This window comes from Temnothorax longispinosus, chromosome 4, assembly GCF_030848805.1.
Source record: "Temnothorax longispinosus isolate EJ_2023e chromosome 4, Tlon_JGU_v1, whole genome shotgun sequence".
Taxonomy (NCBI): domain Eukaryota; kingdom Metazoa; phylum Arthropoda; class Insecta; order Hymenoptera; family Formicidae; genus Temnothorax; species Temnothorax longispinosus.
The window spans coordinates 6,076,416-6,093,914 of NC_092361.1; the positions used below are offsets into that span (position 1 = coordinate 6,076,416).

General features: G+C 37.0%; 2 protein-coding genes across 3 annotated transcripts; both read left to right on the forward strand.

The window, feature by feature from the left end:
* Nucleotides 1-737: 737 nt before the first annotated feature.
* Nucleotides 738-4,833, forward strand: Set8 (SET domain containing 8). 2 transcript variants are annotated; one of them, XM_071775589.1, is made up of 6 exons: nt 738-1,100; nt 1,995-2,197; nt 2,328-2,463; nt 2,552-2,907; nt 2,993-3,183; nt 3,313-4,833. In XM_071775589.1, the coding sequence occupies exons 1-6, from the start codon at nt 1,037-1,039 to the stop codon at nt 3,521-3,523; spliced, it is 1,161 nt and encodes a 386-aa protein (XP_071631690.1). In that variant the 5' UTR covers nt 738-1,036; the 3' UTR covers nt 3,524-4,833. The 2 variants fall into 2 exon arrangements, with proteins under 2 accessions (XP_071631690.1, XP_071631691.1); XM_071775590.1 differs by having other exon boundaries at nt 739-1,100; nt 2,331-2,463.
* A 1,692-nt stretch (nt 4,834-6,525) lies between these two features.
* LOC139811511 (F-box/LRR-repeat protein 4-like) lies at nt 6,526-10,310 on the forward strand. The gene is made up of 8 exons (XM_071775784.1): nt 6,526-6,668; nt 7,483-7,737; nt 7,848-7,974; nt 8,066-8,522; nt 8,607-8,682; nt 8,798-9,152; nt 9,234-9,576; nt 9,729-10,310. Exons 2-8 carry the CDS (start codon nt 7,492-7,494, stop codon nt 10,081-10,083), a joined length of 1,959 nt encoding a protein of 652 aa, XP_071631885.1. The 5' UTR covers nt 6,526-6,668; nt 7,483-7,491; the 3' UTR covers nt 10,084-10,310.
* The last annotated feature ends 7,189 nt before the right edge of the window (nt 10,311-17,499 follow it).

The window sequence follows — 17,499 nt, forward strand, 5'->3', positions numbered from 1 at the left end:
AAATCTGTCCTAAAAAATAGTTAACGTCTCGCGAGCGCGCGCGGCGATCGATCGCCGCGCTGCCGCGCCGCGCTCGGTAGCGCTGCGTCGTGGCGCGCGCGCGAACTAGCCGCCGCCGAGCGGTAATTTCATTCCTGCGATGCGTCTGCCGCCACCCTTCCGCCCCTTTGCGTATCAACCAGTTGCGATAACACACACGGTATATGATGATGCATTATTTATTGCCGTGTATTAATCTAGCTGTATTTAAACTATTAATAAATAAAACGAACATAATTAGATTAGAATCCTTGCATATAGAGAAACTTATGTTCACATGTCTATATATTTGATTATTCATACATCTAAAAAAAATAACTCCGTAATAACTCCGAAATGTGTAATAATAAAAAATAGAAATAATTTTACACGTTCGTGTGTGTGCAAGATATTGAGGAAACGTTTCCGTTTCTACGCGACGCATAAATTCTGACATTTTTTCCAAACATCTGTTTCAGGTGTTCAGCTATTTATGCGTCGCAGTCATGAAACAATTTCTCGTTATTGATCGTACACTCGCGTCATGAATGCTTCAACGTAACGAAAACTCCATATTGAAATTCGTTTTGCGCCCGGTCGCCACGTCCGACGTCCAATAAGAAGCCACGTTTCCTAGGGACATTTCCGTCCCTAGGCGTGATTCCCAGGAAGCGCGCCTTCCCATTGGACATCGGAAACCGCCGCGACGTGCGGAACGTATCGCGCAACATGGCGGCAAGTCGTTCGCTCGGCGTTGCTTGCGGTATCGCTCGGCGGATCCGAGCCCATAGGAGATCGTAAACCGCGTTCGCGGGTGTCTCGTGCACGCGGCGACCCGTCGCTCGCGAAAGGACGCGACGCCGACGAGACGGGCGAGGACGCGCGAAGCGCGTCACGTCGCTTCGCGTCGCACCGTGCCACAAGTCGCAACGGACGCGCGGCCCGTCGTCACGGCACGGCCGATTTGGGCCGATCGCTGATTCAGTGATTCCGCCGCTGTCACGCGCTTCGCTTCGTCATGTACCGAGCGACCCGCGCGTCGTCCCACCGTGTGGGAAACCGCGCCGTCGGCGCCGCGAGAGGTAAGGACGTCTCACGCCAGGACGCGTCGCGCGACGACGCTCTCATTTCGAGGAATCGAGCATTCGAGCGCGCCGGCCGCGGCGGCAGGTTATGTTTTATGTTTTTCCTGGGTCTCGCTTCCTCCTTCGCTCCATCTTGATCGCAGCGAGACGCTTTGGCTTCCCTCTCTCCCCTGCGCCGCTCTGACCGCTGGCGATCTTCCCGTCCGCCCGCTCCCCCCGATCCTGTGTCTCGGCGCGCGACATTTATCGCCTGTCTCGATGCCGTCGGGTTTTGCAGTTCGTTAATATCGCGCGAGGCGATGACCGGGACACGTTCATCGCGACGCCGATCGTCTTGACAATGACGATTTTCGTTTCGCCGCATCGGGTTAGAACTAAGAACTCTAAACTGTCTAAACTAACATGGAGTACGAAGTACGATAATTGGGATGTCAGTTTTACTGCGGCGATTCTCTCCGCCTGGAGCGATCGTTTCGATTAGCTTCGACCGCGGTTCTTGAAGATTCTCTCCTGACGTTTCTTTTCATTTTTTTTTATATCTCGCGACTTTTGAATTATGTAGCTTTGTAGCTGCTCTGTGCATTTTCACTTGTCAGATCATCATTCTTTTTTTGCCTTTAGAGAAAGTATACTTCTAACGTCCAAACAACCTTATATAGGCAATGAGTTCTTTAGAATTGTTTATGAATTTTATTTAGAGCTTTAGCAATATTTTATGATAACTGTGCACAAAATTTATTTCTCATCGAGTATATATTTTTGTGTTCTAAATTTTTTATATAATTTAATATATATGTATATTATTAATTGTAATATATTTAATTAATTATAATTATTTTAACATCGTTTTATCAAGCTCAAAGGCTTAAATGTTATTAATAATTATCACAGGAAGACGGAAGAACGGTGTAGGAAAAAATGTAACAAAGACTTTACCTTCAATTGTACAAAGTAATGATGCAAGTCCACTGGTGAAAAGCGAGAGCAAACTGGATACCACCAAACAAGCAACAAATAAATTCGACACAATCAAAACGGAATCCGTACTAGAAACATGCAAATCTCCTATATTCATAATTTACTCTCATAGTCAAGTAAGTATCTTGTGTTAAAATTTATAGTATGTCTGTGTCAGTTTCTTTATTAATATTTACATAAATAAGTAAGAAATATATATGTGTAAACGCGCACGTACTGCAGCATTTTGTTTTATTTCATTTGCCGCAGGATCCAAATGCCGAAGTTACGAAAGGGAAAAGTCCGCTTGCCCAATATTTTTTCGATAATGCGCAAACTGTTTCAACTCGTGTTCAAGTGAAGGAAGAGATTACTCCTTATGTAGAACAATTCAAAACTGACGGTATGTAATTGCAATTCTGTTTACACATAATCAGGTTTTCTATTTTTAATTGAATTTATGATATTTAAAGAGACTGTGATTTATTTAGAAACACCAGTAGCTGTTCCAATTTATACGCCTTCTACGCCACATAGAATAAAGATGCCATCGGAAGATATAGACGAGGGTGCTACAATTACTACTAAGGACAAGCAATCTGTGATTTCATTACTGAGCCCGTTAAAAGTAAAAAAGCCAGCAGCTCCACGTGGCCGTAAAAGAGGAACCTCCAATCAGTCTCTCAGTCATCGTTTGTCGAAGCCGCAGGGCATCGAAACGAACCATTCGATTACCGACTACTTTCCAGTACGTCGTAGCGTAAGAAAGAGCAAGAAGGCTGTATTAGAAGAGAAACAACGTGATCTAGAACACAAAGTGCTTTGCCAGGTGGAGGATGGTTTAGAGGTAAAAATCCATGCGCACGGTCTAGCAGAGATTTCAGTTTACATTTTAAGTAAGTCAAATTATGGCAATTTATTTTCTATTACAGGTCAGAAACTTTCCAGGCAAAGGTCGAGGTGTCATAACGACACGAGAATTTGCTAAAGGCGAATTTGTAGTGGAATATATTGGCGAGCTGATCAACCAGGGGGAGGCGAAGGAGCGCGAGGAGATATATGCACAAGATCAAAATACCGGATGCTACATGTATTACTTTCAACATCATAATCAGCAGTATTGGTAAGAAAAGTTTGGATCTCGACAAAATAATCATTCTCTATCTACGCGGAAACCTATAATGATTTAGATTGGGACAGATAGAACAGAAAAATCTGTAATGCACATGCTGATATTGCATATGATTTTCAGTGTTGATGCGACCGCGGAGTCTGACAAACTTGGCAGATTGGTGAATCATTCGAGAACCGGTAATTTAATCGCGCGGATCGTTGAGGTCAATTCAATACCGCATCTGGTACTTACAGCGAAGGAGGATATACCGATCGGCGTAGAGGTCACGTACGATTACGGAGACCGAAGTCGCGAATCCATTCGTCATCATCCATGGCTGGCGTTATAGCACTTCCAATTTCACTATTTATAATGACATCGCGTTACATTGTACAAAAGATTCATTTCATTTACGTTCCTTCCATGAAGGAACTATGTATAGCGCGAATTGTGTATAAATTATTTTCACAGCGAGACGCGGAATCTTTAGCGTCTGGACACGCGACTGTGCGAGCTTCTATGCTAGTGAATTCCAAATATTTTCCTACGTTACTCCACGAAATTGATTCGTTCGGTTAGTAAAAGAGAATTAATATTGAATTGTTAATCACGACATTACTTGTTTTCGTATGTATCGGAAGAGTGAAGTATGATTTGTATGTTATAACATTTAGCTTTCTAAATGACAGGTTTGATGTAATTTATAAAAAAAAAAAAAAAATGATTTTTTTAAAGGAGAGAAAGTATATTTCTGTCTTAATGTTAAACGTTTAACTTTAACATATGCAGTATTATCAATCGAATTAGACCCTTTGCACTCGGTATTTAAATTGCGTAATCGTGACAAATCGTAGCATCTGCTTCATCTAGTCCCAGCTTTCGTCTGGTATCTATTGACAGCGATCGAGCTTGGATTTTCCACATACTGGACAAAGAATTCCTAGTTGAAGCGATTGTGATACGTAGCTACGAAAATGGTGTATCCCTCTCCTACTCTTTCGAAAAAGTATATATATGCATGTATGTAATCATATAGTGCGACTATCGACGAAAGAGATCTTTTTGTTCAAGTATTTGTTTGCGATGCACAATAGCTTTGAGTGCTTCACTGCCACATATTTAGATGCGAGAACTTGATTTCTCGAGAGACAATTGTACATATAGCCTATACAAATGACACTTGCGAACCTATTCTTTGAGTGTTTATATATATTCATCTTCCTTGAAATAATTACGTTAAGAAAAAAAAAAACAGACATTTGTTATATTCTCATCCTCATTTCGTTGTCAACTATTTATAGTACACACGAATATGCATTATTATTTAATATTTTATCGCTCACATACTTTTACATTGCCGCTAGTTTGTTACTACCGCTCTAATTTGTAATTTACAATTAATGTTCAATTTTCGTTAAGAATAATTAAGCCTAATTTACCGATCTTCCCCATTCTTTTTTTTGAGCCTTCAACTTTAAAGAGTAATTATAAAAATAGGCTTATATATAATATATACAGAGAAGAAGCAGTTTTTAATAAACATTTTTTATGCTGTCGATAATTTTACATCCGTTGATCGTGTTTACCGCATGTCTTATCGCACGCAAGAATTCTTGTAGCTCCGCATATTGTATACGAAATATATACGGTTTATTTAAAGTTGCAAAATTTGTTATGTTTTTACATCTATTTTCTCTAAGATTTATCGCTTATTACAAACTTGTTTTTTTGTGTGTGATAATTTTCCTGAAAACAATGTTGCAATCTAATATAATATCTTTGTTCGTGAACCAAATAAAATAATTGCGAACGATTTTGTTGCCAGGAATGAAATTGTATAAACAATTATCAAAAGAAAATCTAAACGTCTATATTTTTTATGCCATTACGCATCTAATGATCCACGCGTGTAATTGAAGACATTGTCAAACATAATTTACAAAACTCAATGGACAATGTGACGTTACGAAAACACTGGAACGGTGGAATGTCGAATGTCAGCTCCATTCATAATTCTTTTTTTAGAAAGGGAGAAATTATGTGATACATTATTAATATGATTTGAGTGAAATATCTTCCGAATATATGTATCTCTTTTCTCTATCTTCCTCTTCTATGTAATGTTATCTCTAGATAGATGGAATTTTTATTGTACCTAATGTTATCTCTATAGTCAGTTGATATTTATTTACTCTGTAAATAATACACATCCAATTTGGCAACATTTCATTCGAAAAACGATCGAAATGAAAAGAATCAGCTCCGCGATCGACGAGACCAATTTTCTCATCCTAGACCGAGATGCCGTCAAATCGGATTTGTGCTTGGAAGTAAGCATCTTTTCGTCCTTCGTCTTTCCGCTCGCCAAAGCGTGTCTCGCCAGGAAATAGCGAAACGTCTAGGGCTCGTTTCTCTTCACTTCGACCACACACGTTGACGACACACAACCTTCCAATGTTGGATCGTTATCATGACGAACAGATAACATTACGTTCGGTTCGGATTATAAACGAGCATCGATTGTATCGAAAAATGCACACCGAGCAGTTAATTTATAAAAGAATATCAATTCGTAAAAATTAACTGCACGACATTGATAAAAAATATTTCTACTATTTGTTACGTTATGTGCGTGAGAATACGGATCTACCGTTTCTTTTTGTGACCCGTGCTTTTAATTTGAAATTGTAATTAACTATAGGAAAAATTTTACTTCGCGTTGTGGGTGAAATTAAAAAATTGATAATGGAAAATTGCTTGATCCAAAAACCGACCGCGAAAATATGAAGATGCGTATTATAACTGTGCATGTTGTTCATGCAGTACGCATCGTGAAAATGTATTAATTAAAATATATACAGAATAAATGACGTGTAAGATTCAAAAAAAGAAACTTCGCACAATTGTTATTATAATTGGATATTACAATTAATGAATAATTGTGTTGTTATAATTAAATAATACTTATATGCAAATCTTTATAAACTTTTATATATTGATATAAATAATATATCTCGTTATACGTTTCATTTTCTATATCAAAATTATTTTTGATACATTTATATATATATTACTACAAAATTGAATATATAATTGTACTACACTGAGAAAAAAATGTTTTGGATTTTAGTAAATATTAGTTTGCATACAACTGTGACTCCATTTATTAAAATAAAGAAAATTTTCCTTTTTATTAGTATATTTCTTTCCTAGTGAATACACATGTATCGGCTCGGAGCGGCGGAACGCGGAACGTGATTGGCCGGATCCGGGGGCTTGACTCGCGAGCCAATCGCGTCGACCTCTCTCCCGACCGTACGGCGCGGCGACGGCAGGGGGCGCGCGCAAGCTAGGAATGATCCGGATGGCCGTTCTCAAGTCTCAGGTTAGGTCTGGCAATAGTACGTGTTTACCACGTGTTCCAACATTTTTCTTCTCTTTCATGATTTTTTCATTTTATACGGAAAATATCAAAATTGCCTTGCTGATAAACAGTAAGTAGTATGAAAATCGATATAAATTAGTTTTTCTGATTAATTTTTTGATTCAATTCCGAATTAAATTTCCGGTAGATAATTAATTCTTAGCTAAAGTCACATGGCATGTCGCATTTTTGGTTAAGCCCCTTGCACAATGTTCTTCTACCGTGTGAAACACTACTACCACGTGGTGATACATGTTATAACGTGTATCGGAAAATGAGATATATGAAAATGTCATTTGTCAATAGTTTACTGCTTACGCGCGTCTTACATATACTCTTACGACTATTGCAGAATGGAACTTTTATAGTCATTTAGAAATTAAGCGTAAGTCTGGCGAATGTGAGCAATTTAAATTGTGTAATTTTTTTGTTCTTTATTTTGTGCTCGTGCACGTGTGTGCCACGTGGTAGTAGAAGAACACGGAGCTCCTGATATTTCAGATTTATAAAAGAACATTTTTCTACATTAACAAAATTAAAAAATAACTGTTATTTTCTTTAAAATAATAAATTATTTAATAATGATATTCAACACACACACACACACACACACACACACACACACACACACACACACACACACACACACACACACACACACACACACACACACACACACACACACACACATGCAGACTATGTAATAATGTCAGTACTAGCAATGCGAGTTCTCGGAAGCAAAATAAACTTATTGTTAAATTATACACATATAATCTTAACGCTATAATTATAAATATATATAATATTATAATACATTTTAACATATGCTAAAAAAGAAAGAATTATTATTCTGAATTCTCCATATATTTTTTATCTTCTTTTAGAGAGACAATATGACAACCCACAATGAATCTTTAAATTGTGAGAGTTGTAGTCGATATCCCTACATCGGCAGAGTTTCCGTAGGAGAAAAGGATAGTGTTGACTTCGTCTATCAATTTGTGAAGATAAGATATGTTACCACGAGAAGAAACCATCAGAATTTTAGCATATTCTATACTGCCCCTGACATAATTGGACCACCAAGATCTTACAAATATGATGAGGATTTTCATTCATCATGTTCTTTTGGAAAAGATGTATGTGTATTGCCTGGTATTATCTGTTATAGTCCTGTACAAAGTAATCGTTATCTATAAATTTATGTTACAAGATTTTCTATTTGAAACATTTCGATTTTCTAATATAGTTGAGAGAGGTCAATGATATTTCAATACCTCCGTGGCAACACAACGATGACACGACAAGCTCGATGACAAGGGCAATTGAAAAGTGTACACGAGGCCTATATATGACGAGCGAAAATAATTATATTGGTACGTAATATTCGAATCGATAAATAAGATATTGTTAAAGAAGATACGCTTTTGTTGAGAAGAGAGTATAATTATATTTTCTATTTTTAAGATATCGAATTTCATGAAGCTGTATATCCAGTCAGAGTCTCTATTTACGAAATATATAATCCTGGAAACGTAATTCAAATTTCGGCTCAAGATTCCAATAATCACTGGATACAGTTGTGGGATGAATCGTCTCAGATTGTACTTTCGAACTCAAGATTATTTTCTCCACCGTTATCGCATCCGTGCGACTTCAAAACCAAAATGCTCAGACTAACATTTAAAAAGAGTTCACGTGAATCTTATACAGAACTGGATGCTGTGATGCTTATCGGTACATCAGATTTGATCCTTCCTAGAAATCCTAACGAGAGTTTAAGTAATCTGTTAAAAAGAATTAACAGCATGTACTCTCCACACCACGACGATGTTCATAATTTAACAGCAGATTCAAAAAGTGCACACTTGGATATAGTTCATCTGCAACGAAATTTTCCTGAATATTGTGTTATTTATAAAAGGTATTACTATTGTACATTAGGTAATATTTAAATCTTTTTTTCCTGTTAATAATGAAAATCAATTTGTTCCAATGATATTTTCAGCGAAATAAGAAGGATTAATTATAAAAGTAATTTGAAGCACGAAAAGGCATCACGTTGCAGTTTATCTGCGCTTCCTGTAAAGTATTTTAAGAAGTCTATTTCTCATCGCAATATTTATTGCAATGACATTTCGTACTTTGAGTATTAATGTATTTATTTTGTATTATATTAATTATATTTTATCTTTACAGACTGAAATGCTACTAAAAATATTTAAATACTTAGATCTAATAACATTATGCCGCATGAATGAAGTAAATAATAAGCGCTTTGATATTTTAACACGGGATCCTCTACTCTATACACGTTTGAACATGCGATGGATTGATTGCAAGAAATATATGTGCAAATTATTTTGTTATTTTACACCTAGATGTAAATATTTGCAACAATTAGATCTTACAGGAAGTTACTTTGATGCTAATGATTTCGTAAACTTTCTTAATAATTGCGGCAGTTGTGTAACGCATTTAAGATTAAGTGAATGCCGCACGGATTTAAATCCTGTGCTACAGGAAATTGTAAAAATATGCAAAAATTTGAAAGGTATATGCATATAGTATATGTATATAATTGTCAAAATTATGGGTAAATTGCATAACAACAACTAATGCAAATTTTTTTTAGAATTGGATCTAAGTTTTTGCCTTGGCATAGACGACAAAGGATTTTCGTATCTCGAGGGGCTAAATAATTTAGAACATATAAACTTGGATTGCACAGATATAACAACTGAACGTCTTTGCATAATACTGCAAAATAATCAACGGATACGTGAGTTGAGACTGCAGGGAGACATCATAATTGATGCAGTTATAATAGAGTTGTCAAATTCGTGTCGTGACTTGGAAGTAATAGAGTTGGGAAATTCGTGTAGTGACGAGGCAGAACTGGAGGGATGGGATCTTACAACTCAGGGTATTAATGCTCTCGCTAACTGTAAGAATTTACAAAAAGTGACCCTTGATCTGTAAGTGTGTGTGCTACATTTTCTTTTAAAATACACATTATTGTATTCTTTATTGAAATTTGTTTGCTTCTCTTGCGAGCATCTTGAAAAAGTTACATGAATTTTTTCTTCGCAATTAAAATACTGTACTAATTATATGATTTTTGTTACAGTTGCGATTTGGAGAAGTCAGTTACTGATGACATATTTAGATCAGTTTCTTCGTATCAACACTTGCAAGAAATTTATTTGAGCGGTTGTGTCCTCACTGATCATAAGTTGGAATTACTAGCGCAGTGCAAAAACTTAAAAAAGTTATTTTTTGGATATACGGACATAGATATACCTAATAATTATTCTCTAATTATGAAACTATTTCCTAAATTGCAGAAGTTTTATCTCGATCAGTGTTTTATAAATAATCAATTTATCAATCAATGGATAGAGAGATATCCGCATGTTAAAACATATGAACTCCCTAATAGCACAGTGTTAAATGACATTTTAATGAGATCTAGAGACGTCTAGAGACGACTAGAGACCTCATTAAAACGTAATTTAACGTCACTGTGCTACTGGAGCTCTGATAATTGATAGATATAGAATGATAATTGAATAATTTTTGTTTACGTTTGTATAAAATGAAGTTTACGTCTACTAATTTAAAACATAAAAATTATTAATTTTTTTTTAATTATCCGGTGCACAAGATTGTAAAAGAAGTTAATGCCTAATAAAAACAAAAGTTGTAATTATTTATAATTTTGTTATTTTCGAATACTTTTTTTTGTTTCTTTTTTTTTTTCATAATTTGACTTTTTGGACAATGATCTCATTTTTTTTAGAAATATTGTAAAAGCTACTTTAATAACATCGTCAGTAAATTCTTGGTTTTTTTCCCACAATCGCATGTCTCCGAGCAGTTCGAGCGACGGCATTCGCCGCCACCTCTTTCACTTGACTAGCATCCAGCATTATGCACTAGTATGCACTAAAACTCTTTATCTCGTCCTATCTTGTTTGAGAGAGAATGCTTTTCATTGAATAACACATAGTGTTAATATGTATAACGACGTTAGAATATAATGACATTTTTAAAAAATTTTAAAAATTTATATTTTCACACCAATTATAGAAGACTTAATTTTTTCCGTCGATTTTCTTTATTCAGTATTGTTCCAAAACTTTTATTTTCAAACTTCGAGAAACATATACTTATATTAATTGGCATAAAATTGTTATTAATATTTCTAATATATTTAAACAATGATCTGACGATAATCACTAATTAGTGATATCATTATTATTTTGCATATTTCAAATCAACGAGAAAGCAATTGTTTATTATATGCCGAGCAAATGAATTTAGCTTCATTTGCTCGGCATTTGTTCTCTTTTGCTTATATAATAATACCTGCAATATTTAATTTAATTTACTAATAAACTTAAGGGGTATGTTTTATTGTTCTAAGAGAACATATTCATTATCGTTGATTTCAATTTGTTATTTTTATTGCTAATCTTGGGATATACGTCGCTACATCTTGCGTGCGCGTGAATTGTATATATATTCACACATATCTCCGTGCACTTACAATTAGTACAAGACATTATCGTGTCTCTTGATAAGCAAGTAATTAATAAATGCATTACTAATTTAATAAACAAGTCATATTAAAATTAAATTATTATTAAGTAATAGCGAGAAATATATTATGCATTCCTTAAGACGCTTAAAAGAATATAAAAAGAATATCAAAATTTTAAAAAGAAAAGGTTTAGGTTATAACCAAAGCGAAAATCTCGAGTTTGGAGTCGTTTGTAAATTCTTCAGAAATCGCTCCTGTTACGCGGGAAGCATGATGAGCGAAGTTTGCAGTGGGTATTCGTATGTACACAGCCTACCCCTACTTTTACCCATCTCCTTAGTAACGGTGCGGAAGCCCAACCCACGGCCAATCAAAGCGCTGGAGGGCATGCATAGAAGGGGCAGCAGGCTCCCGCGCTCTGACCAATAGCAGCGTGACTTCGTGGAGGCAATGTGGGGAGGCAACACCCTCGTTAGAATACCTCCGTCAACCTCCTTGCTTAACATGCTATGCTGATACTTTTGCCGATTTAAACGCGAGTTTTCGACGCTGAGAATCGCCATTTTCGCCTAACCTCTTAATAAATAAAATATGTACTTTCAATCATTGTTATGATCTTTTGTGCATCTCTACGATACGTGATCAAATTCTTTTAATTGTTTAAATTTAACCTATAAACATTAAAATACGAAATTTCGTTTATTATTAGTATATTTATTAATTATATTTGTTTAAATTACAATTAATTGACGCTTAATGCGGCACGTAAAACGCTTCAACTTATTATTTCCCACGGTAATCATGACACCGTAGTAAATTGAGAAAACCCGTAATGCATGTGTTTTTCTCGGAACAGCAAGATATAACTTACATTACTTTGATAAAAAATTTCCAATTATTTAATAGAGATTAACAAGCTCATGAAACAATTAGCGTTGTGTCAACGTATATAATTTCTGAGACTCGTTTAGTATCGGGCGATGGCATTCGTATAGCTCATCCTTTATCTCGTTGCTTAGCATTATGCAAAGGCATTTTATAACTTTTTATCGTTTAATCTTGTTCGAGAGAGCATACTTTGCATTAAAGGATACATAGCAATGATAAGATGAATGTATTTCTCGATATTTGTTTAAGTGTCGTTTGTCACATTTCGAGGCTCCGATTTTCTCACCGAGCGAACAGCCGCGGCCATAGCTCTTTTTTCTCGTTGCCTAGCATTATGCAACATTCTGAAACCTTTTATCGATTAATGTTGTTCGAGAGAGCATGCCTCATATTAAAGGATAGATAACAATGATAAAATTAACTTATTTCTCAAGATTCCTCCTTTGTCATTCGCATATATATCACAGAGTTTTATCTTCCCGAACGTCGCCCGACGGCACTCTCCGCTACCTTTCTCTCGTACGTTGCATGGCTAGCATTATGCAACAGCATTCTACATATAACTCTTTATCGTCTAATTTTGTTCGAGAGAGCATGTCTCACATTAAAGGATACATAACAATTATAAGATGAATGTATTTCTCGAGATTTGTTTTGTGTCGTTTGTAACATTTCGGACCGTCTACCTCCCCACCAAGCGCGAGCGACGGCATTCGTTAGCTCCTTTTTCTCGTTGGCTATAGCATTATGCAACAAGCATTCTATAACTCTTTATCGTCTAATATTTTTCGAGAAAGTATGCTTCGCATTAAAGGACACATAACGATATTAAAATAAACGTATTTCTCGAGATATTAAGTCGGTGTCGCGTATCCGAAGATTGGCGCTCTGAAATACGATACGCGACACCGCGGACTGAATCTCGAGAAATAAGTTTATTTGAATATTGTTATGTGTCCTTTAATGTGAAGCATACTCTCTCGAACAATATTAGACGATAAAGAGTTTTAAAATGCTGTTGCAAAATGCTAACCAACAAGAAATGTGTAGCCACGAATACCGTCCGGTGGCTCTCGGTGGAGAAAGTCGAAGCTTTGAAATGTTAAAATAAAATAAAAAGTCGCTCGGCGCACGTTTCGTTAAGATCTTGCGCACTTTTTCGTCTTAGTAATTGAAACTGTAAAATTGCCAGTATTAATAATGACTAATTCCAATAGGGCAGATTTCAAACTAACGAGTGATAGTTAAATCATCTTTCTATCGTTTGCGGTTGCCGAGATATATGTAAGCGTTTAATGAAAATGATGAATGCCGAGGTGCACGATTCTTTTGGCCAGCTCGCGTTTTATTGCTTTAATGAACGAAAGTACATAATTGCGAGTAATATAATTGAGTAATTCCAATAGGGCAAAGTATAAAGTACAAAGTCTTTCTTTAATCATCTTTCTATCATTTACGGTTGCCGAGATATAAGCGTTTTATGAAACTCAGAAATTATTTGGTGCTCGATTTTTACGGCACGTGCGCGCTTTATCATGTTAAATAAACGGAAGGACGTAATTGTTAGTAAAAAAATCGAGATACTCTAATAGCGCAGAGCATAAACTAAACAGTCCTTTTCGAATCATTTCTATATCTTGGATGGTAGCCCAGATACTTGCGATAAACGATAGGGAAAACTTTCTCGCGCCAAGCCAGCGACACATGGCCTTGACCTACTTGAGCGGCGGGCGCGGGCGCGGGATACTCTTGTCACGTGCTGTACATTGACCCACTTTCTAAATTGGCCTTGACCTAGATCGCCGAGTCCGGACATGCCGGCGCGCGGCGTGCACGACAATGCTACCGTTGTTTTTACTCGGCGAGGCGCGCCGAAAATGCGACAAATGACACTAAAGAAATCTCGAGAAATGCGTTCATTTTATCATTGCTATGTATCCTTTAATGCCAAGTATGCTCTCTCAAACAACATTAAACGATAAAAAGTTCCAGAATTATTGTTGCATAATGCTAGGCAACGAGAAAAAAGAGCTACCGTTGTTTTCATTCGGTGAGAAAGTCGGCGCGATAACCCGTGTGAAGTTAGCCTCCCAACTTAAAAAAAAAATTAATTTTTTTTTAGCTTATTTGATTGCTCATCGTTTGCACATGTATGCACGTTTTGAATTTTCGTGTTTGCACACTTCTAGTAAAAAAGTTATTAACAAAACAATTTTGGGTGGGCCAACTTCACATTAGCCTCCCAACTACGAGCAAATTAGATCCAAATATAGTCTTAATCGATAGATTTTCGTTTGCACATTTCGAAACAGGTCGATTTTTCGTTTGCACACCCTTGGTTAAAAAGTTATTAACAATTAAAGTTTCGAAAACGGTCAATGTCAGTAGATAAGTTCGAAACATGGATACTGTGTTTAAAATGGCATTAATCAATAGATTTTCGTTTGCACATTTCGAAACAGGTTGATTTTTCGTTTACACACCCCCAAGTTTTCGTGTATATAATAATATGAAATGTGTTTATGAATTATATACAATTCTCTTTAAATATAATGTCACAATAGTGACAACGTGGCAAGACGTCATTTGTTAATAAACGCATGTAAAATTGAAATTGTTTATTATTTATTCTTAAAGAATGACAATGGCTAAAGCTCTGTGTGTTAAAAGATATAAATCATATCTTCTGTGTTGAAAGATATGAATTGTTCGACCTGTTTGTGAATGTGCAAACGAAAATCTATCGATTAATCCCATTTTAAACACAGTATTCGTGTTTCGAACTTATCTACTGACTTTGACCGTTTTCGAAACTTTAATTGTTAATAATTTTTAACCAAGGGTGTGCAAACGAAAATCTATCGATTAAGACTATTTGGATCTAATTTGCTCGTATAGTTGGAGGGCTAATGTGAAGTTGGCCCCCCCAAAACTGTTTTGTTAATAACTTTTTTACTAGAAGTGTGCAAACGAAAATTCAAAATGTGCATACATGTGCAAACAATGAGCAATCAAATGAGCTAAAAAAAATTAATTTTTTTAAAAGTTGGGTGGCTAACTTCACACGGGTGCGATCGACGCCGCGACGGTACGCACGCAACACGGATGGCATGACGGGCGGCGCGCGGTGCGGGCGGTAACACGGTATCGATCGATGAGATAGTTCGGCGCGCGCCCGGCTGCGCGTCGCGCGAAGGAATGTAAGGGGTGGGGGACATCAACGTCACCAACGACACCAACTGACAGTAGTGACAGTTTCCATCAGATCAGGATACCGCGTGGTACGGCTGCGACGCGACGTCGCGACGCGGTGTGGATCCTTCGATCAGCTTCGATCGTAATCGACGTAATCGTATTCGGTCGCGAACGAGCGTGACGAGCGTGATGTGTGTGATGTGTGTGATGTGGTAACGAGCACGACGGTGGAATCCCTGGAATATCGACCCGCGATCGAGGCCGGCGTTCGCGCGCGAGACAATTTTACATCCAACTACACATCGGAGGCATCGGAGTATCGTGCCTCGCCTCTCCTGTAAGTAAGTACGCAACGTTTCATATTTGTTCGACGCGAGTACTTAATTGCGCTCGCGAATGCGATCCCATCAATTAACAAGTTTTGAACAATTTTTATCCGCGCCCAGCGCGACGTTTCGCGAGAAGTCGCGCTAATGACACGCGATTCTTTCCGTTTTCCGCGGTTCTAACAATTATTTTCGACAGTTCTATAAGAGACTTCAGTGTTTTATAATTATTGTTTTTTTGCAGTGGAGATGCTGGAATTGGTGCAGCAAGTACTGTAGTTGTCAGCGTCAGTTAGATTTTCGCTCGTGAACGTCGCCGCGTCGTGAGTGACTTGAGTGAGTGCGCCGACAGAGATGCGACACCGGAGGAGGACCACGGAGAGGAGAAGGTCTGGGAGGCATCAGGTGACGGTGGAGCAACCGTGGGGTGAGTACTTGATTGTTATTCGTTTATTATTTTGCTGTCCTGTGACAGATTCTGCCACTTTCTCAAGCGCGACGTGATTTGCCCTTACATTTTACTCGAATCATTAATTTATTACTCGTACAATACAAGTATCGATTATCTTGGGCACTGCAATGCTTTAATGTAAAAATATTTCTGTTACAGATCAACGCAGGGTTACAACTTATAACTCCGCTGTTGCGCATCGGCCGGTGAGTGATTTTTTTCATTTTAACGCGAATTAAAATCAAAGATAAAAATATAATTAAAAAAAATATTTTTATTTTTGTTTCTTTGATTTTAATTCACGTTATAACTTATTTAAGGACTATATTCGGGTGGGAATCGCGATGTCATTCGGCTCCAACGCGATGGCGGTAAATCAGCCGGGAAAAATGCTGGAACAACTGCTCGCGGAATTACATTTTTGTTCGCCATTGCGTACGAGCGAATACGAGCGAAGCTCATGCGGCAATCGAGAAAGCACCGAGATGTCTGAGCACGCTCGAGCGACACTAAAGTCAGATCGTAACGTATGGTCGAGTTTAAATGCCCCGTAAAAGGTTGGGCAAGACAATAAAATAAATTTAAGTAAATTATATATATATAGAGGATGGTTTACCAACTTCGGAAGAACTGTAACGGTAAAACATGTGACTGATTAGCTGACTAGGGGAAGTTTAATTTATTAAGCGTGTACTTAGATATTTAGATCAAATATATAATTATACACGTAATAAAAAATGTATACGTGAACAACAAGAAAATGTATTTGGATGAGGCTTTCTAATCTTTTTTTTTTATCAAAAGGGCTATATAAACATTTTTGTAATGATCGGTGGTTGGATGAATTTTATTTTTAGAAATCTTATAAGAACAAAATATGTTTACTTTAAAATTCTTTTATATCGTTGAAATTTCTTGGCAGGATAAAATTTCGTCCTTCCATGGTTATCGCGGCGTCCGCACGCAATCTGTGGCGCCACATGCCGGGATAAGCGCTCCTTCGAATTCTTATAGATCGGCCAGCCTTTTTTTAAATTTGTCGTGATATTTCATACACACACACACACACACACACACACACACACACACACACACACACACATCATAAATTTTGAACGTAATTCATTTGTTCCGCTTCTACATTTTAAGTAACCGCTTTTAGTATTTTTTTTTAATTGAACGAAGCAAAATGCGTAAAGATACGCACGCGTGCATTTCTCTAGGAAATTACTATTCCTTATTTCTGAGTAACGTTTTCGTTAACATTCGTGTTGCAACGCGACTACGATGGTCGAGAAAGCTTTAACAGCGCGGATCTTCTTTAATCAACGCATAATTATTGCATAATTTCGGACTCGGGAAACTCGGATGTACTCCACCGTTGTAGAAGGACTCATAAATCAACCACCTAGAATTCTAAATGTAGAAATTTATGGAACAACAGAGGAGGAAAATGCTTTATGATGCTTTTGCACGATCGCTAACGTATTCCACG

What these genes read in the sequence shown, in the direction of transcription:
- Set8 (XM_071775589.1), top strand. Translation starts at nt 1,037, where the DNA reads ATGTACCGAGCGACCCGCGCGTCGTCCCACCGTGTGGGAAACCGCGCC. An exon ending in AGGTGGAGGATGGTTTAGAG is followed by an intron (nt 2,908 to 2,992) that starts GTAAAAATCCAT and finishes TTTCTATTACAG; the next exon opens with GTCAGAAACTTTCCAGGCAA. An exon ending in CATCATAATCAGCAGTATTG is followed by an intron (nt 3,184 to 3,312) that starts GTAAGAAAAGTT and finishes TATGATTTTCAG; the next exon opens with TGTTGATGCGACCGCGGAGT.
- LOC139811511 (XM_071775784.1), top strand. Translation starts at nt 7,492, where the DNA reads ATGACAACCCACAATGAATCTTTAAATTGTGAGAGTTGTAGTCGATAT. An exon ending in GCAGTTTATCTGCGCTTCCT is followed by an intron (nt 8,683 to 8,797) that starts GTAAAGTATTTT and finishes TTATCTTTACAG; the next exon opens with ACTGAAATGCTACTAAAAAT. An exon ending in CAAAAAGTGACCCTTGATCT is followed by an intron (nt 9,577 to 9,728) that starts GTAAGTGTGTGT and finishes TTTTTGTTACAG; the next exon opens with TTGCGATTTGGAGAAGTCAG.